Source organism: Stegodyphus dumicola, chromosome 9 (assembly GCF_044657685.1).
Source record: "Stegodyphus dumicola isolate Sdum_Otavi_A_Nest chromosome 9, ASM4465768v1".
NCBI lineage: Eukaryota > Metazoa > Arthropoda > Arachnida > Araneae > Eresidae > Stegodyphus > Stegodyphus dumicola.
In genome coordinates this window covers 75,175,966-75,198,463 of record NC_140776.1, presented here as the reverse complement: position 1 = coordinate 75,198,463, position 22,498 = coordinate 75,175,966, and the positions used below count along the sequence as shown (strand labels likewise).

At 32.6% G+C, this 22,498-nt stretch overlaps 2 protein-coding genes across 3 annotated transcripts in view; one reads left to right on the top strand and one right to left on the bottom strand.

The window, feature by feature from the left end:
* MICAL-like (protein) overlaps nucleotides 1-22,498 on the top strand; it is a 154,666-nt gene that overhangs the window by 56,967 nt on the left and 75,201 nt on the right. The gene's annotated exons all lie outside the window — the stretch shown is intronic.
* LOC146995386 (uncharacterized) lies at nucleotides 8,750-10,615 on the bottom strand. The gene has a single exon (XM_085823106.1). It carries the CDS (start codon nucleotides 10,613-10,615, stop codon nucleotides 8,750-8,752), a length of 1,866 nt encoding a protein of 621 aa, XP_085679232.1.

Below are 22,498 nucleotides of genomic sequence, written 5' to 3'. Positions count from 1 at the left end.
AAACAAAATATCTCTTCTCAGATACCTACTTGAATAAATAAAGGCTCAGAAATAGTATTTCTAACATCCTGTCTCATTTGCAAAGTGAGAGCTGTACAGACATTAAACAAAATTAAATACCCAAAAGTTAAAAAGTGTTTTAAGTTCTTAAATGTGAAGTCTTTCTTTCGGTCGAATCTCTCCCGAAATGTGTTTGTATGGCGTCAACTTCAGAAAACTTTCTCCTTTCAAAATATTGAGACCGCTGAATTAAAGGTTTCCTTTCTTCGATAGACCTGGGTCTTATAATTAATTTCTAACGGATAGAATCTCTGTATAGGTCTTATATGATACCCATTTGCTGTCTTTACACTTAAAGTCGATTAGCACCATCTCATCCTGGAAATACCTCAACAATCTTTGCCAATTTAATCGGCTTTTGTTGTCATTACCAATTGTAACAATATCTTCTATTTTAACTGCATCAGTACCCTTAGCTTTATGTTATTTAAGCAGTCCAAGCTGTTTTCCGTTTAAATTGCATTCTGAGTTTAATCTCTTATTGTTTGAAGATAACTTAATCTTTTCATCAATGTAACTGTTTCGATGTGATTTAGATCAGCTACTTCATTGCCGCGAATACTGTTTAAAAACATTGAAGGTTTCAATACACTCAGTTCGTCAGTTGCCTCAGTTAATGGGCAGTTATTCATGATAGATTCGCATAGCAGCATTTTTTAATATCTTTATCAAACGCTCACAAAAACCTCCCCAAAGGAGCAGTGGGAGGATTGAATTAAAAAAGGCAGTACTATAAGGTAATTTTTCCCTTTTTTTCCGCGTGCCTTCGTGGGGTAATTGGAAGCACATTTGGGGTCCAGGGTCGTCCTTAGTCCCGTCGAGGGCATTGCACATTTTTCACGTTTCCTGATTAAAAAAAAATAATGACTCTACAGTACTACTCACAGATTGGATCAATTCAAAGTTAACAGCTTTGTGTACTGTACAGATAAAAATAACCATCCAACATTTCTTTTGTGAAGTAATAAAATGTCGAATCCGGCTACTTAGAAAACAGAAATCATCTGTAGTCGATCCTTTAGAAGTGAAATAGGAACTTTAAATTGATTTCTTCTGCAAACAGTGTATTTTTGTACAATGTAACCTACATATTTTCTTACCCTTAAAATCCAAACCTTCGCTTGAAGAATGGTAAGAAAAGAAAGAGGCAGCATGCTTATGAAACAAGTGTTTGTATTCTATCATTCTTTCAATTGAAAGATGTTTAGGAGGAATTTTACTAAAAGATGTTTAAGAAGAAGAATGGCTGGATATATGTATTCTATGATACTATTTTCATCCACTATTCTTGATTTCATTTGAAGGATTTCTTGATCATCTTTATAGACCTGAAGAGACTTCAAACTATTCTTATTATCGTCTCCCAAAAAACACTTAGATTAAATGTATCGGAAAATTACTTTCTCGGCTCAAGAAAAATTTTCTTCAATTTTATAAGGAGGTCTTGAAGTAACTGAGCTTTGCCGTTTAAACGGAGCATCATGCAATTATTCTTAAAATTTTAGAATTACTTGAAAGTCTGTTAGCCAAGTATGTCGTTATAATTTTCGTTTCACAATTTTTCTCGTAATGCTTAATCTTTCTCTTTTCCTTTTCTAATTCTTTTAATTTGGGAACAGGAATATTACAAGGCCATTTCTGAGGAACGTTCTACAATTATTTCGGCCCTCCCATCATCGGGATTTTAAGAGCTGTTGCGGAAGACAACCTCTTGACAACAATTATGTTGGATTCATATTTCCTAGTACATGATTCCATTATTTTAATTTGCTGAGTTTTTTAATTTCGTTTACTCTGTTTTCAATAAAGGAAAATGACCAAGGACATTGATTTGTTATCCAAGCTGAAGTATCGATTGAATATGTCCAGAAGTACAGTTTGAGATCTTCTTTCAGCTCATTTCTGATGAAGGAATAAAGACGAGCTCTAATTAGACTTGCCATGAGTTCAAGACGTGGAAGTGTAAATGCTTTGATGGACCAACTCTAGATTTTACCGTGAGAATTGTTATATAAACATTTCAAATTTTGCCCTTAGGAATATACAACAGGAAACGCAACTTGACTGGCATCACAAAATACATGTAATGTACTAGAAATGTTGATGGTTACATGGCGAGATATCTTACAGTCTTCTATGCAGCTGAATTGTTACATTCATTTTTGAAATTTGTTGCATATATCGGGCGGTAAAATTTCATCTTATCTTAATTTTAGGGACCACGTTTTTTGAAATAATTATTTAGGATTCAAGGTTACAGGAGCAGTAAAATTAATAGGATCGAAAATTTTTTGAGCTGAGAATAAAAGTAATCTTTTTGTCAAGGAGTTTTCTAAGCAGTTTATCACAGGGTGGTGTGGTGTATTTAATTATGGCAAAGCACGCTAGGGCTATCTGCCTAGGGGGAGGGATGCCTTCGTGGAGGACTTTCTAAGGGAAACTGGCTCGTATACACGTTACACATGGGGAAAACCACGAAAACACCCATGCAGCCAGCCCGTTCGCGGGATTCGAACCTCAGACCGAACTACCAGTGTTCAGCGACTTTACCGCTCGGCCGCTGGTGGGCTCAGTTTATCTCAGGGACATTACATCCTAGTTCATCTGTTGAGCAGAACTATCTAAGTTTAAACGCATTTTCTACAGTGTTATACGAGTCACTAACTCATCCTCCAAGATTAAGTCCAGTCGAGGACATCAACTTTGTTGCCTTTGAGATAAATGATTTTCTTTCGTTTAACATCTTGCACACCCGTTAAACAATTATCTGCATAAAAGGATATGAGAAAGGCTTTCAGCTGTCTTTGTAAGACCAACAGAAGCATTCTTGCAACACAATATTTATGCATATAACCAATAAGAAGGGCAAGATGATGCTCCCAAAACAACCCTACAATGGCGGAAAATGGCCATTCGATCGTTTGCCACCAGAAATCTTAATGCATCATGTTCAGCCTCTATGCTTTTAAAGTTTGATCGCCATCTTCAACTCGTTCAATTATACATCTTTTGTGCCAGTTTTATGTGATTAAATCGTAGTCTTCATGTTTACAAAGCTGATTCGAGTCTCGTTATTTTCCAAGGAGGTTAGAATAGAAGGAGGGAGGGTTCGCAATTTCCTCCACTGTCGGGGAATGAAACTTCACCAAACAAGCGGCGTCCATGTTTGTAACTTCAAAATATTGCTTTACGGCAGTGAAACATACGTGTTTTTAAGCTGTTCCGTGCATGTATTTTCCACTAAAAATATGTAAAATTTATAATCAAATGCTTCGCTATTGTTAGTTTTTTGTTTTAAAGTTATAAAAATGATATCCGTAATTTACTACGTACAGAACATCATTAAGAAATAGTTCGAAATCTAAATGCATGTGCATAACATTAAAGCCTTTAAAAATAATGTTTCTGCATATTTCAAGAATTTGTTTAGGTTTTATTAGCAGCCTGTTGGGTGTACTTTCCAACTTTTCCTTTAAGAAGTGATATTTCTGATTTATTCACAATATTGTAATTTATTAAAGAATCATTTAAAATAATTTTAACCTAAAATTAATAGCAGATAATTTTCTAAAAAAATAGTCACAAGTTGCATTTTTTTAAAATGAAAGTTTAAATAGATTCTTTTCACAACCAACAACCTTATAACAACAAGAAAATAAATATTAATAAAATAAAACAGATTTATGTGAATTCAGTGATTTCAGTTTATGTGCGTTTCATATTTATGAATCTCAAAGAAATTGCCTTGAATTAAGCTGAATTACAGAAATATACCTATACCTATATTTTTTGATACATGTTTCCACATGTTCAGTTGTGTAAATATTGTACTTACTTTTATCGCTATACTGTCCACAAATTTGTATATTTATGCAAAAAAAAAAAAATTTAACAACAGAAAAGTTAGTTTATCTTGATCAAATGCACAAATTATATTCCTAACAGTTCACAAAACTTAAAAATTAATAATAATTAATACATAAAGAAAAGCATTACTTTGTTTAAAACCTTTACAATTCATAAAAATAGTAACAATTGGTGTCTTACTTTTCATGAAAATTATCAAACGAATTACCTAAAACGTTCAAATTATATAGTTTAAATTCTAGCATACATCATTGTATGGTAAGGAACAAAAGTGCCTATAAACAGAAACATTAAAATGTATTTAACATATTTTGATTATTATTAAGTCCTTTTTTTCACATCTGGAAAGAAAACAACATGACATTGTGATATTTTTTACCTAACTTATCAAATTACATAAAAAAAAAAAAGAAAATCAATACTTACGCGGGAAAAGTAATCCCAGGAACCTTTTTCGAAAATCTGTTTGTGCATTCATATACAACACAAGCTGACATGCTTCAAAAAGAAAAGAAGAAAAAATATTGTAATTACGGACTTCCTTGCACAAGTCACAGCGATAACAGTAACATGGCTGCCAAGCTTCACCGTTTGAGTTGAACCTTCCCTCCTTCTATTCTAACCTCCTTGTTATTTTCAAGCGGTGGGTAATCTTTAATCCAGGGTAATTTTACAATATTTATTATCACTTTTTACAGTTTATTCAAAGGATTTGCGAATTTCATCGTTTCTTTTACTTTTAGATACTTTTACTCTATCCCAACTCCCAAAACTCTGAAATAGCTTGAAAACAAAATAATGCAACTAAAATATTTGAAGAGACGCCTCTATCACTTCTTGATGTGCCAACCAGTCACCATCCAAATTTAGTTTTTATGCCCACTAAATTTACATTAATTTTATAAAACTTAGATCTAATAATTTTAGACCATACATCAGCTCCCAATAATACCTGAATATCACCGAAATCATCGTCTGTGCTTGAAAAATCTAAAGATCTTTTTTTTTTTTTTTTTTTTTTTTTTTTTTTTTTTAACTTATACGAAAAACAACATCACTGATTTTAGGAATATAACTACACATACGATCTTGATCAAGTACTGAAAATCAGCGCATTGAAAATCATAGTCCAAACTTGCTAACAAGAATCTATAAATACAGTATGATGTAAGTGCAGTCTTAATATTTCCAAATAATTCTTATTCAGTATACACTGACGAGCCAAAATATTATGACCATTTCCACATTTTTCTATGAACTCGTCTGGACGACGTGGAGGGCACGTGAGTAAGCGGAATGGTATTGAACTGCTGTTGGAGAAGGTAAGAAATCATTCTTGCACTTACCTTTGCGAGCGTTGGGAAAGGCTGCTGATCTAAGAGAATTTGATAGAGGGTAGATTGTAATGGCTTGAAGATTCGGAACGAGTATCTCCGAAACTACAAGACTGGTAAGTTGTTCACGATCTGCCGTTGTTAGTAAAGTGGATAAATGACTGTGAAACCAGCGGTAGACGCCAATGTGTTGAACGTCCACGCGTCATCAAAGAAAAAAGATGTTAGATACAGTCACGCTTTGTACAGCAAAATCGGCGCCAGACAGTGGCTCAGCTGAAAACAAAATCCAATGCAGGTATAAGTGCAAGCGTTTCGGAATACACAGTTTAGCGGGCACTGTTGAGTAAGGGACTGTGCACAGACGTCCCACCGTGTGTGCCTCTGTTGACCAAGTGTCATTGTCAACTTGCACCCACATGCATTGAGACTGGACCATGGATACGTGGAAGACATTTGCCTGGTTGGATGAATCACGTCGGTGGTCGTGTCAGGGTACGCTGTCTTCCAGAACAATTGCTCCCCCTCGTACAGCAGATCATACATAGGCTTGTGGTGGCAGTATTATGCTTCGGTGGACGTTCCCTTGAGTGGCTCTGGAACCCTTAGTTGTGGCAGAACAGACCAGGAAAGCTGCATCTGAACATAACTGCGGATTAGTTGCATCCTTACATATCATTTGTCTTCCTAACTAGAAATGAAATCTTCTACCAAGACAACGCGCAAGTCAACAAGGCTCGAATTATGTATGAGTGGTTCGAGGAGCATAAGGGATGAATTCCAGTTAATGTCCCGGCCACCGAACTCCCCGGATCTTAACCCGAAAGAGCACATTTGGGATGTCATGGAACGGCAGCCCAGACCTCAAACCCCACCATGTTGGAATATCTCGACTTATGACTTAATGTCTAAGCATGACCACTGCTTAGATATTTGGTACAACCTGTCTCCACTCATCTACCAAGAAATTGTGACATCCATGGCAAATCGAGTTGCAGCTCTTTTTCAGGCCAAAGGTCACGTAATGCGTTATTATGTAGGTGGCCGTAATGTTTCTGCTCTTCAGTGTATACTAGACATGTATGTTTCATTTTTAATTCTTTTGCGCTGTTCTTGGGAATAGAACTTCTTTGTGAACCGGAATCACGTTAATACTGTAACTTTCTTCGTGACATTTTCATTAATTACATTAGCAAGTAAAATTTGTGAAGAAATAGTTTCTTTCTGATACTTCGTCAACATATTACAAGTATTTTCTTTTGATATTTTCTGCATTTTTATTGAATATCTAGCAAAATATCGGATAATATTTTCCTCTGCATGCAGGACACTTCACAAACCGTATATTTGGAACTAAGATGCTCTTGTTTCAGACAGGGAAAAAATGCACCTTTTTTCTTCTCAACCATCTTCTTTCTAAGAGTAGAATCCATAATAACTGCTCAGCCCTCAGAAGAATTTATCAATCTATTACCAAGAAAAAAAAAAAAGTTCCTGTCCTTCTGCTTCTATTCTTAAAAATTTCAGTAACTCGCATAAATAATCATTACGATTTTTGTCGAAGCTTTTTGAATTACCTGGTGTCTTTCCCAAAGCTTATAAATGTTTTTTGGAATCGCTGATTCAGTTAATGGGAAAAGTATCGCAGCGTATTTTTCTTTACTGATTCTAATGCACGTAACTGTGAATTTAATCTGGATTTCAAAAATCCTGTTGCTTTCTCATAGTTTTCTTTAGGTGGGGGGAAATCTTCAATTAATTTTGTGTTAATGACCCAGGTTTCACACTAGTTTCAAATATTCAAATTTATCGTCATTGGATAAAGAAGGATCATTATGAAATTTTATAAATTGGTCCAATTAACCAATCCAGTTTCTTAAATCTTCAGTTTTGTTAATTTTATCTCGGGTAGTTTTATTTGAGTTTTGAATCCAGTTTTGAGATTCGTTTTCGAAATTTAATTGTGCTGTTTCAGCAATTTTTTTTTTTTTTTTTTCTTTAATCTTTAGAAATCTTAATTCTTACTCACTGTATTTAGCCATTTCTTCTTCTACCTTAGCTTATGTCATATTTTTATCTTTCAGAAGTGACTGGAATTTAGAGCATTTAATCCTTTCACATTTTATTTTCAGTGATTCAAATCTTGCTTTGAGCTCTGTTTTATCCTTTATCTGTTTTGTTATTCTGGTCATAAGTTCTTCTAAACTATTACTTCAAGTGTAAACAATCGCCGAAGAACGTTTCGTTATATTGTATCTATTGTTTATCTTTGATTCGAAACAGTCCTGCCGAATGGACGTCACAAATGTAAAATAAAGCTTCCAATCGCACAAAATTAAACGATAAACATTTTTTTACAACTAATAAAGAAGCAGGGTTCGTACGGTCCTTAAAAGTCCTTAATTTTTTCAAAAATGATTTCTGGCCCTTAAAAGTCCTTAATTTTGGCCAAAATGAATAAACGGTCCTTAATTTTGCTCATTTGACATTTCTTATCATTTCTAATGATTGCCATTCTAAGTGTGAATTACGATTTCTCATGAATATGAAATTAAAATTACACGGCTCTTAACCAATCTGTTGGCGGATTTGCGTTGCAAACGATAAAAAAAAAAAAACAATTAGCTACCCGAACGAAAGTATCGGTGTCTGACTGGCTATTCACCCAATGTTTCGAAACAGGTGTTATCCATAAATTTAGGCAGATTGTGACTAAAGCGTGAAGCCGGAAGTTCTTTAAGGGGACGGTGGACTTAAAAAATTATTTTTTTAAGTTTTCATTTTTTCAACAAGAAATTTTATACATGTACATCTTATAGCATCAGTAAACAAAATATATGCTCAAAATTTCAATTTATTTTAAATTAAAAATTTTTAAAGCAATTAATTAATTATTTTAATTAAAAATTTAAAATGCTCCATGCGCTCCAATTTTTAATATTTTTCCCTAATGTTTGCTTTATGTTACTTATAAAGGCTTGGTAAAAGTATTTGTGTATCCGTTATTGAATATGATGGATAAGAAATTTTTAAAGGCTATTTTTGTGAACTTAAACCCAAGTTTCGAAAAAATTTCACCTTTTGTTAAAGGTTTTCACAAGTTTAAACTTCTTAATAACCTCATATCTAAAAATGCATACACAGATCTACTGTAACATATAACAATATAGTTTCTTCCAAATATCATCCATTTTTAACTAAAAATGAGACGCATGGAGTATTTTCAAAACACACAAATTGCGAAAAAATTTGTTTTGAGAAAAATGAATTTAAAGTTTTCCTTCAAACTTACCTTTAATACATGGTCATGAGAAACAGCAAATTAACTTTGAATATAAATTTGTAAACATTCGATAACATTTTTGTAATATTTAACTATTTTTAATCTCATAATATTAAATATGACAAAAATAAACATATGACAAATTGCTAGGTGATTCGAAGTTATACAGGTAAAAACAATTTATGCCGTATACCCAATGAAATTTTTAAAAATCACCCGCACCATATGTTTTACCTTCACTTGCTACAATTGCATTATTGTTTAGTGATTTACAATATTTTTTACTATTTCTGTGTTTTTTCCATGCAGGTAAACTTCTCTTTTTACTTTGGTTCAAGCGACGCTGATCGCGCTTTTTTGCAATGAGTAGGGCAAACGAGTTCACTTCTTCCTGTTCTACGCTTATGGCATTTACACAACCAAAGTTAAATTCATTAATTGTTGATAATACTGACATTTCTAGCCTTTTTTTAGAAATAAACACTTCTTTAGGGCAATTGTTCCAAATTAAACTATGGATACTTTCATTAGCATTTTGTGTTTTACCAGAAATGCATCTGGACAGCAATTCTGTGCTAGCTAGCCTTTGATAAATTGGCAATATTTGAGAAAGAACACTTTCAGATACTTTAGTTTTCATGGCTTTATGTGCTTTCGGCTGCTCTTCATTTGCTACTGCACGTTGATAAAAACACCATGACAACGTACCTGTAGGACATTTCGAATGTTTTGGTGAGACATCAGTGGATGAACAGTGTAGTAAGCTTGCATAAATTGCAGATTTCATTTTGTCTATATCCGGTATGTTATCTTTTATGGCCTTTCTGTAATAGTTTGTTAACTTTAAAATTGTAGTTTCCTTCACATTACCTTCTTTTCGTCCACCGATATATATACCTCTGGAACACAGCTCTTTAACTTTATTGCGCAATCCTGCCCCTAAACGTTTTGCCACATGATTGATACATTCTTCTTTACTAATTTTTACGTCATTACCATAAAGATTCAGAGTTAATAAATGTTGATATGTTTTCGCATCCCCATCAGAAAGTATCCCAACATATCGCATATTACATGTCCTGATGGACCGTTTCCATAAAATTTCTGCGGCTTTCATTTCCATAGCATTAGATGAACCAGAAAAATTTTTGGAACACTCTGGTTTGTGGCTTTCAAACCATATATGAAATTCCGCACTGTCAGCATCCATATCTCTTTTCGCGCATACACATTCAGGACAATATTTTGACAGAATTTCATAGTCGATAACTAACCCAGTCAAGACATCTACGACGATACCTATTCCATACAGTGATGTATGCCCACGTTTTTGCCATGTGCCATCATACGACACTGTGATATCTATACACTCATCATTATTTATATTAATTAATTTTTTATGCTTATTTCGAACAATATTTCGAGAAAACTGAAGGAAATCACCTTTTAGTTTCCTCTTTTCTTCAGACAAACTGTGTAAACATTTAGCAAATGTCTTTTTGTCCATAGCATGAATTCCCATAATCATGGAAAACACTTCTAAGGCGTCGTGGCCTTTGCCTATTTTCAAAAATGCTTCGACAAGTTTCGTATTCACATCAAAAGTATTTGACCGTTTTACCCGCTCACTTGAAAATGTTGAACTAAATATTTTATCACAGTTTTTACAAACTAATTCAAGTTTTGTAGAATATCCATATATTCCTTTCGAAACAATATCTAAAGAGTTGGTTGAGCACTCGTCACACTTTATATTACATAGCAATGGATTCCACATTTTACGATTTATCAAAATATATGAATCATCATTTCGGTTATCACCACAGTCAGACGTTCGTAATAAACTTTCATTCAGTTTCTTTACACTGGCACTTATTGAAGTACTCGCTTCAACTACAGAACTTTCAGAAAAAATTGTTTGTTTATTTTTGGAAGAAACTTCTTCACTGTTCAATGTCACGTCATTTTCCGAATGAGCTGCCCATCGTTTTTCAATTTTGCTGACAGCTGCAAGTTTTTTCTTCGATGGTCGCCCTTTAGGCTTACGGTAACGACGACTTATGGCATGCATAATGTACAATAAATATATATATATATATATATACACTCTTACGCAAGAGGTTATAAATTAATCCGCAGTTCTTCCAGTCCAAGAAACTCAGTTATAAACAGTCCTGCAAAATGTAGTTGTATAAAACACAGCAAAACACTTTTAGCAAAAGAACTAAAGAAAATAGCGAGGAAAAGCACTTTTAAACTGTAAACAGTGAAATGGCAGTTACAGTTAAAACGTTATATTGCCAGATTTATAAAGAATTAGCCCACCAGCGGCCGAGCGGTAAAGTCGCTGAACACTGGTAGTTCGGTCCGAGGTTCGAATCCCGCGAACGGGCTGGCTGCATGGATGTTTTCGTGGTTTTCCCCATGTGTAACGTGTATACGAGCCAGTTTCCCTTAGAAAGTCCTCCACGAAGGCATCCCTTCCCTTAGGCAGATAGCCCTAGTGTGCTTTGCCATAATTAAATACACCAACTTATAAAGAATTAAATATATAAGTATATAAATATCAGCAAATAACTGTTGAAACATATTTGTTTACATTTTCGCCAAAATTTAAAGGGCAAAGTTTATGTTGTTTACACATTTTAAATGCTTGTAACTTCGTTAAAAATTAGAATATTTGAATTCGGTTTTTTACATACGATGCAGTTAAGTATATGTAATACAACGAGAGTAAAAAAAAAAATTTCAATATTTTGGTCGATTTTTAGCTTTTTCAAAGTCCACGGTCCCCTTAAGAGGCGAAAGTGATGATGAAGGTACTTGAGAAAAAAAAGGGGGGGATTCTGAAAATATTTGCCAAAATCAGAGCAATTCCAACCTGGAAGGCCACAACCCTTCCGACGCCAATAGGAACGAGATGCCTGGAAAGTGCATTTTCAATAAACTGTGGCTTCATCAAGCTGACTACAAAGACTGGATATTGATGGATGGCAATCCTTAAATGTGGTCTTTGTCTGAAACAAATTGAAATTTATAGAATGGGAGAGTCAGCGCTGAAAATTCACATGAAAATTAAGTTTCCTTTTATCATTTCAATTTGTTTTTACACGGTTTTGCTTAGCTTAATTTCTGTGTTTGTTTCAATTAAGCCATAAATTAATTTTTTATCACCTTCTACGGAGTTTATTCTCTTTTGCACATACTATATGTATTGGATATCGGGATTATGAGTTTATTTCTGAAGAGGGTCTGTTATCGATTTCGCGGGAAATCTGTTGGCTCCATTTTAATTTTAGGTCGCCAAGGGCAAATTCGGTAACGCTAGCCGAGAAAAAGTGAAGTTCGGAAATACGTTTTGAAGCTTCAATAGACAATTAAGTATTTGGTTTAAACCTATGTTGTTGATAGTAATGCATAATTTTTGCTAATGGTGATACAATTATTATTTGAAAATAACTAACTAATTAAAAAAATTTTAATATTTTTAAAGCTGAAAACAACTAATTGAAACTAATTTTCCTGAATTAACTAGACGGAAAATTAACTTTCATGAATTACTAAAGTTATTGGGTAGAAGTTTAACTGAAAATATACATTCCGTATTATATATATATATATATATATATATACATATATATACACAGTACAAAGTCCGAGGTCTGGACTCGTCGGGACTTCGGCGATCCCAGATTTGAGATTTTTCCGGATATTAGATCATTTTAAATCTACTAAGATGGCACGTAGAAATTATAAAATTGAAAATATGAAATCGTGATTTATGAAATAATGAAGCATTTATGATTTAAAGGGTATCAAAATTTACAAAAGAAAAGAGCTTAATATTTATATGTTTACTTTATTAAACATTTCTTTCAATGTGAGTTGTTTGATTTGTTTTCTCTGCTAATACTTTAGACTAATACTATAGACATATAATTTCTTGTTCAGTTATTAAGTTCCATTGCTCAAGTCCTGTAATTGCTGTGTCGAGAATTCCGAATAACTTGTCAATTAAAATTTTTTTCTCGTTTAGTAACCTCTCTGTTACTTTCTTCACTATCGGTAGCTGTATTTTCTGGATTTAGAACCATACTATAGATTTCGCCCTCCGTTATTTGATTGATGATTGGGCATTGTCATCGCAATGAAAAACTTCTGTTTAACTTCGCTAAATTCTGCCGCCTGGTGCGGCCATGCGAGATCTGGCGCTGGTTCTGGCTTTATGTGAATAACAAATCAGTTATTCTTAATTCAAATAGCACTAAATATAATCGTTTGTCCTATGAGTAGTATCATTAACAAAATCTATTTTTAACATAAGGAAAGAAATTTCTGCTAAATCTCCCCTTGTCAACATTTTAGCGCATTAAACTTAATTCTGTAATCGGATGATACTCTGTTATTTGGCGTCGCTGCATGATTCATCACTCAAGTTGTCATCCGTTGATAAACATGCGGTGATGAAAGCAAAATACAATAAATAATGATTCGCGATTTCGGCGTCAAGGATATAAAATATTAGTTGGTGTAAAATTAACAAATGTTTCGGTTTGAGATTATGCCAAGCAGATACGCAGCTATGGAGTCAAGTTACTAATCACACAAATTTATGCTAAAATAATTATTTCTTCTGAGATATTTTATTTAGCGCCAAACTGAGATTAAGAATCGGGATTTCCGACATGTTTTTTTATGATGAGGAAAAAATCTAATGCGCGTGCGTAAAGCATACCCCTTCCCTTCAAAAAAGCCGTAAAAAATTGGTTGGTGGTGGCTTTGAGGTCCGGATTTTAGATCATTCCAGATATTGAATGTCCGGATCTCGGACTTTGTACTGTATACATCTTTCAAAATATAACTTACCAGTATGGATTCACTCTTTTAAAATAATTCTACTTTAATTAAACTTAGGAGATAATATAATCAATTAATCAATATTGTTTAGGAAATAAATTATATATATATATATATACATATATATAGTAAAAAATGTATATTTTCACTATTCAAGTATTCACTGTGACAAGTATTCTTATCTTGTCACATGAACAGGCCTCTGTGGAAAGGGGCTTCTCTGTAAATAAAGCAATTGAAATTGAAAATTTAAGTGACTCATCATACATTTTTCAACGCACAGTATTTGATTACATAAAATTTTCTGGAGGTGTTCTTAATATCGAAATTAATAAAGAAATGAGATAAGCAGCAGCTTCTGCAAGAAGTGGAGTTCGTTATTTAGAAGTTCAGTATTTAGAAGAACAAAAATCTTTAACTAAATCTGAAAATTCAAAAAGGAAAAGAAATATTATTGAGGAAGAAATTGATTATATGAAGCAGAAGAAAAAATTTCTTCAAAGGGACATTAAAGATATTAATGAAGAAGTAGATGCTTTAGCAGATGAAGCTGAGACCAGCAAGAACATTGATTTGTTTATCAAAGCAAATGAACGTAGAAGAATAGTTAAAGAAAAGGAAATAGACATAAATAAATTTAGATGTTAAAATAGCTGAAAAGATTTCAGATTAAAAAAAAGCACAAATGTTTTGTATCTTTTATTGTACAGTTTATTATTCTAGTATCTTTCAAAAAAACCAAGGAAATAAATTGTATGTTTACAAATCAGTTATTTTAATCTGCAAAATATTCTTACATTGTGATTATAATAGTATTTGACTGTGTTTAAATAAATATCAAATAAGTTAAATAATAATCATGTAAATCTCTAAAATAGTGACTGTTATTAGTGTAAAATACACTTATACATGTCTTTCAAGAAATTATGTTCCTAATTTAATGTTATCTACTTCATAACTTGTAGGGAGTTAGTTTAATTTTCAAAATTGTTTTTTGGTAAGTATTAAATTGAATTTAATAATAGTGCATAATACACACTTCTGTTAGTTTCTTAAAGTGAAATTACAAACATGAAGTCGGTTGTATGGATAATTGCTTTATTCTATTCATTTTTTTGTTTTCTGATAGGTCCTTAATTTTTTCTTTGATGGTCCTTAAAAGTCCTTAATTTTCATGTAAGGAAATGTGTACGAACCCTGAGAAGAGTTTAACATGAGAAAAACAAGTTCTAAAAATGGCTAGCGGTGATCTTAAATATACAGAGCTATAAGCAAAATTACAAATTCCTAAGCACAATATCTGTAAAACAAACTGTAACCACAGCAAAAGCTGAGAAACAGCATTTCTAACAGGCATACTGTATTGTTGGATGTTAATGATAATAGCCTGCATATATATATATATGAGCTTCTGTTGCAAGGAATTTGCTCACTCCTCACCACATACCTTCGTGATGTAATTAAAAGCACGTTCGGTTAGCATCGGTGTATGTATATATATATAATTTATCAAGTAAAGTAGTAATTATAATTTTTAAAAAAACCAATTTTGGTCTAGAAAACATCTTGCGCAATATGCTGCAAAATAAGTAAAATATAAAAATTGTAGTAAGCTCGCCTAAAAGTTACCAAGAGCTGCTGCTCCAAAAGGTTCAACACGTTTAAAAAAAATTAATACATATGAAAATCAAACCATTAGACATGTAAAACATTAAAAAACAGAAAAAGATAAAAAGTAAGCGGAAAATGGTAAATTAGTCCAATTCGACTTCCAAACTGGCTTTTCAAGGGAAATTTCATTTATTTGAACGTCGAATCAAGCTAACCCCATTACGCGTTTCGCCGAAACAGACAATTGAAACTTTTTCGCTAAAAATTTTTTTAAAATTTAGACAAGGTGTCTTGGAAATTTTAATAGTCTCAATTCTCTCTCTCTCTATATATATATATCAGAATGATCATATGTGATAAAAATTAGATGGAACTCAAAAGGATGACTATGTTAATTTAAGGGAGAGGGGATGAAAGACTGTGGAGTCTGAAATTGAATTTTTAATCTTTTGGACAATGTTCTCGAAAAATGTATAATGACTTGATATATGCCGCATAAAATTTGAACCAGTTGTATAAAAAAAGTTCATAAATTATTCGATTTTAATTTATCTTAACGATTTATAATCGTATTCTGATTTATTCTAATATAAAATTTCATTGTTTTAAAATAGCGTTTAATCAGTGGTATTCTTTTCAAAGTTTTAAACAAGGGGGACTTATGGTTATTATTGTTAGGTAATATCTAGGAAGATATGAGAGAGCTTAATTTGCAATCGATTATTATTAATATCATCAGTTCAAATTGAAAACAACATTATAATCAAAATGAAAGCAACATTTCGAAAGATATTTCCAGGTTCTGGTTTACTTAATCCAAAATATTGTCTGTGTTATTATTAAGATAACTAATTGAGTGAATACTGCTGTGATTAAATCTGTAATCTTTTAAATAATAATGTTTTCCCTTAACATTCGGAATATATCTTTTTATCTTAAATTCAGGCAGGTTATCTGATTAAAATCTTGATTAGTCATTTTGATAAAACTGTAGCCAGAAGTAGAGAAATATGATGGACATCAGCTGAAAATATTTTTCAGTTTCGTAAAACAATTCGCAAAAGGGAACCTAACGAGAAAGTAACTGCATGTAAAAAATAACCGGTATTAAAATTCTAGTAACGATAAGATAGAGAAAAAGGGTGAAACTATTATTTTTTATCATGATAGATAATGCGTGCAAAAGTGTAAGTGAACAAAATATTAAAAAGATCAGAATATTTATATAAGGTATATTTATATATATGGTTGCAAAAAATAATAATCTGAATAGGAATTAAGCATTAATTTCTCCGAAATCCAAAATCAAAATCTGTATTATATCAAGAATAAATCCGTTTTCACAAGAGCCATATATTGGAATCAAATTATGTTTTAAAGTAAGTAAAATATTAAAAGACATTTTTAGTAGTCATTATAATTTTTTTGATTGTATTTCGCCGTTCTAGCATAAATTTTGCTTAAAGTAGACATTTTTTAGCTCCTTGTGTCGTCACACCGTCGAATAAATCCGCTTCTACGGAAGCTATTGTTCTGATATTAGAAGTTTCTTCTTTTTAACCCTTTCCGGCTCGTTACCTTTTAAAGTTGGAGTTTTGATTTAAAAAAAAAAAAAAAAAAAAAAAAAAGTAGGCAGTCTAATTAGGCCTAGAGGAGTACACAAGTAAAATTTTGTGAAGATAGCACTTATCGTTTTAATTCTGTGGGTGTGCCCAAAGTTGGCACACTGATTGGAATAGAGCTTCGAAAAGAGTGCTGAAACGAGCATTGTTGTCAATGAACTGACCGATGAGATGCGGAGAAACAAAGAATACAGATTCTCAATTGTCCTAGATTATTGGTGATCCCGGGTCTGGGTACACCTAGGGTTCGCCGTTTGATTTTAGGCAAGATTTCAACGTAAAAATTTAATATAGAATAAGGAGATTAGCATACAGCCAAAAAAATAACGTAGAAATTTCTTTTCAAACAATTCCTTTTATACCCTGAAAAAAATCTGGAAGATTTCTTTGAAAAATGAGGGTCTTAAAAACTAAATATGGCTAAAATATATAGACTGGTTTATGCTGAGCTGCCATCTACTATAAATAAAGAAGGTTCAGAGTAACCTATAAATCCTTTTTCATTCAATTTTTTTTGTGCGTACAGAAGGAAATTTTTAGGTGTGTCCAGACCGGACACACTGTGCCGCAAAGGGTTAATAGGCCTGAGACGTTTACTAAAAGATTTTTAAAAAATTAATTTAAAAAAAAGGCGAGAAAACTATGTTTTTTTTTAGTTCTTTAATGTGTTATTGTTTTCATTACTCAAGGACCACAAGAACGACGTACATTCGAACTACTACCCAAGGCTGATGAAAATACCACAATTTCAACCTACTTCCTCACCCAGTACATCTCGGGTCACGGTCCCTTCCCTAAGTATTTTTATGATCGCGATATGGTTGCGTCGGATAGATGCACGTGCGGGGAAAGCGGAGACCCTGAACATTACATGTTTCAGTGTCCGCTAATGTCAGCCCATCACATTCGCCATCCCACCGACACTGGAATAGAATTAAGAAGATTCATTATTAAGCACCGTAAAGTTTTCTAAAACATCAAAAATATTATTGATTTCTTACACCGCCAAGGACTGGACCTGTGTCATCCATAGCTTACAACCCCAAATAATCCTCTAAGTTTATAAAACGCAACAATAAGAATATCCACTCTCACCCTCATACTATACAGGAATGCCTTTAGAAAACACACTTAAATATATCCATTTATTGATACAACCGTAACTTTTCCCATACTACGAACTATGAACTACTCCATACTGTGCAATGTGTGACAGATGCATCTGTACTACGTACTCAACACTATGCACCATGAAATGAATTTATAAACTGTATGCTGTACTATGAACTGCACTATGAATGAGAACTTATAAACTGAATCGTGTAACAAAAAAACCAAACAAACAACGAACCACATACCATAAACACTCCCCCCCCCCGCCAACAAAGCTTCAAACCGAAACACAAAAGAAATATGTATGTACATCTGTAAATAACTTACTGTAATTATCCATTGTAATTATTGTATCTATCCATCCAACTGCAAAGTACCCGTGTACACTATACCTGAGACAATATTGCCTGCAATGCAAATTATGCACCATTGATATAACTGTGTATTATGAATGCTGCAATGTAAACTAATTCCCGAGCATGGTGTTTGCGTGCCCGGTCAGGGTACACTTTTATAGATGGTTAGTGCAGTGAGGAGATACCAGTTTTGCCCATGGCGATGTTTTGGTGCCTCCTGTACTTCTTTCTGTCTGTCTGTTTTCATTACTCTAATTTCCTGAAGCATCAGCTTTACTTGAGAGAAATATGTGCTGCAAGACTCGTTTAACATATATGGATTTGGGATTCAGTGAGAAAAATGCATAACTTCACCTTGAATAATTAAACTTGTTTTCTTTTATCAAGTAAGTGCAAAACTGTCCACATGGTGTGAAATTTACAGTTAAATACTATGGCTACAAATCTCCCTCATTCACCGTCTGGCGTTGCTATTTTGGACAGCTCGGGGGGGTCTGAATAAATGGCTTTACTTCTTCTTATGTTTTCTTCTTCTGGTGTTCTACTTCTTTTAAATGTTCAGGATGATAAATAACTTCAAATTAAATAAAGAACGAACAAGTTGCTAAAAAAAAAATAAAGAACTTTCTACTTCTTCTGTATGTTAAACTAGAAACATTTTTCTTCATTAATCATTTCAAAATTTAAATAATGACTTCGTTAAATTATCCCATGTCTGTGCAAGTTGTTTTTATGATTTAGTGCTTTTCAAAAAGACAAACAATTTTGTTTAATTTCAGTAGAATTTGAATTTCCAACCCCTCACTATTTTTTCACATTATTGCAAATTTGAAGCAAAATATTTTGAAGTTATGGTATTTAGATATTCAAAGTCTTTTAAGGTGTGCTGATGAGAATTTGAAAGCTGAAAAACTTAAATATTATCTTAAGTTATAGAATCATAATACTTTGTTTTCTCGCTTCGTATGAGAATGTTTTCCCACTTATTATATGTAACTTCTTCGAGTTGTTATAGTGCAGTGTGAAGGTTTATGTGTGTGTCAAATTTGTCGTCTGTAAGTCTTTACATCAAATTTGTAAGTGTTTGATTAGATCTAAATTATTTAATGAATTTAAAATTAGGGGGAAAAGGAACCTTTTGCCGTATATTTGAATAAAATTCTATCGATTTCGAAAGCGACCTAGCACAGTTCGTTTTTCTTCAGCAGCAAAAAGTATTTTAATGTTAATAATTTGCACAAATTTTAAGTTTAACGTTGGCTTGTGTCTCTTCCAATTTTATTTAACGAATACTTGCGTAACCTTACAGTTCCTGCATTGTCTTTGGTGTTGTGTATCGCCTTAAATGTCTCTTTGTGATGATATTAGTGAAATTATAAATGTGTGAGGTACTGAATTTAGTAAATTTAATGAATGAAGAAACTAAAATATCTTTGACTCAAATATTCAGGTTCTTTATAGCAGTGATCTCAGATTAGCGGCTCGTGGGCTGTATGTGGCCCAGAAGGGCCACATACAGCCAGAAGATCTCAGAAGGAATTTCACGCGAACAGCGAATGCATTTTAAAGTCAAGTATTTGTTTTAAATGTATTGCTAAAAGTTTGCACATGGAATAAAGTTATTGAAACTATAATTACAACAATAAACCTTATCTGTAGACAATCTTTGAATTATCCAGTTTGTTGCATCGCTTGAAGAAATTGAAAACGAGTACAGAGAAATTATTGAGTATAACAAGGTTGTCAGGACTTGTGTTTCTCTTGATTTGTATGTAGTACGCCGAGCTGCTAAAACTACGATGCGTCGGCAAATATCAAGAGGGCTAAACCTCTGGCCTTGAAGGCAACCAGCAAACGAATGAAAACTCGTAAAACTACAAAGGCAAGCAAGCGGCTTGCTTCCTAAAACTTCTTCTCTCTCTCGCTTGGCAAAAAGCCACAACTTAAGTACTTGGGCTTTAGCAAGACAATATGCATAAACAAGTTAAAGCATTTAATTCTGGCCGGAAGTAGAAAATAAGAAGTGATAGTACAGTTTTAAAATAAAATAAACATTAGTAAAACTTAGGATCCTTACAAGATGAGATAGTTATGTCGACAAACTGTGTTAAAACAATCTTTAATTTAATAAATTAAATCATTGTTCACATAACTGGATACCTAAATATTCTAAATAAATAACTGCAAGGAAAGAATAAACTTATCGTTGACATATATGGCTTGTATTAAACCTTTAGTTAAATTGGAATAACGGGAGACACAAACTGAAAATATTTCGTACATTTCCTACATCTTAAAACCTGAACTGCTATTTCAAATGACAAGTCTAAAAAAAATACGCTAGAAAAAATAGTATTATTACGACAACAATTTGAAGAAATATATATATTGACTTAAATGATTTGTAGTTCGTTTTTACATTATTTTCTTTTACCCGTAAAACGAACGTGAATAACGCATCTGGAAATCTACAAATAGTGCTAATTAATTTGCCAACGTGATATGAATCATATTAAAAGATTTAAAGGTATAGAATAAATTAACTTTTATTCGTACTTGTCGAAAGATAAATACCCTAAACTGCGAATTTTTGCGATAAGAATAATAGCTTTGTTTGGGAGTGCATTAATACGTGAACAGTGTTTTTCATCGTTGAAAATTAATAAATTTGAGAAAAGAGCCCGATTGACCGATGAGCATCTACAAACCGAGATGAAGATAGTTTCTAGTAATTTTTCTCCAAGGCAAAGATCTTTTTTCAGAATCGAAATGTCATTAAGTGTAAAGTTGACACCTTGTGAAAAGAACAAGTTATATTTTTTCTGTATGTGTGGAAGGAAAATTTGATGAATAAAAGAAAGAGGGTTGTTATTATTTGTCCTCGCGTTTTGTCGCACTTTGAAAGCTTTGTTTGGAAATTTGGAAAGTTTTCATGGAATCTGTTTAAGAAGATTATTTATTTAGTTGGTTGCTTGAAATTTTAGAATTATTTGAAATGAATTTCGTTTTGAAAATTTAACATTTAGCTGTCAGTATATGGCCAAGAGAAATTTCTTGTCGGTACCAAAATTTAGGTTTCAGATAGAAAATAAATATAAATTTGAATGTTTCCCTTTGTATTATTGTTATTATTCTTTATTACGTTTTAATAGGTATCTGTTACCGAAAAAAAATTAACCGAGAAAAAGAATCTCATAAATGTAGCTAAGATGAGAAGAAAAAAAAAATATTAATTTAGAAATTATGTTATATATATTAAGTTTGGGAAATAATAGCAAGTACAAAGGAAAAAATTGTAGAATATATAATTGATTATTATTGCAATAAATTTTCAATTAAACTATGTTCGAGGAAATTAAATATTAAAAGTATAATTTCCAATCATATAAATTTACATGCAATACACCACATGCACACATCTCATGCATAGTAATATCTATATATTAGGACTGTATGAGGCACAATATATATATATATATATATACTAGATATATATATACTAGTTTAGAAAGTTTAAATTTCGTTTTAAAATTTTAGAATTATGTGATGACGATTAAAAATAAAAGCAAACTGTGGTGTGATTTCTACCTGTTGTTTACGTTTGTGCAGAAAATGAAAGGGTATACGACGTCACAGTTTAGGCAGCACAGTCGCATATATGATGCTTATCAGTAATTTGTGCAATAAAGAACAGAAGTGCAAATTCTTTTCTTCTTTATGCTATCAATAGTTTTATTTCCCTGTATTACTTTAGCAGATAAGTATAAGAGCGTGATTTAGATTTTTTTAGCGTTGAACTATCGTAATTGAAATAAACTTTTGAAACAACATTAAAATATTTTTTGTGACTGGATTTTAGAAGCATACTGGTATGGAAATAGATGGGTTAATTTATATCAGAATGTGTTTATTATGTTCTATGCATTTAATATATTATTTATAGACTAAACAAAATACTGTATTTATCTTCAAGATACATGGGTTTTTTTTTTAGCAACATGAGAAAAAGAGAAAATGCAGATCTCCGACCTTATCTATATAATAATGTAGAGTCATTAGGTTATTTGGAAGCAGGAGAAATGAAAAATGAGCAATGCCTTCGCCGGGACTCGAACCTTGGAACTCTCAAATACGTGCTGAGCGTGCTGACCACTACACCACGAAGGCATCCTAAGAAGGCGGGAGAAATGCGTTATAATAATAACAATAACGTAATTAATTCTATGTACAGTCACGTGTATTTTGCATATGCAGTATGTTTTGAAAAGAACGCAGCACTAAATCTCTCTTGAACGGTTAGTCATACAGGCATGGTCAGGCCCGCACCGACAATAGGTAAAAGGTCGCACCACGGCACTGAGTCAAAAAGGCGCCGGGCAGTTATTAAAACAAGCA

Excerpts from the sequence above, each read along its gene's own strand:
- LOC146995386 (XM_085823106.1), bottom strand. The coding sequence starts at position 10,615 with ATGCATGCCATAAGTCGTCGTTACCGTAAGCCTAAAGGGCGACCATCG.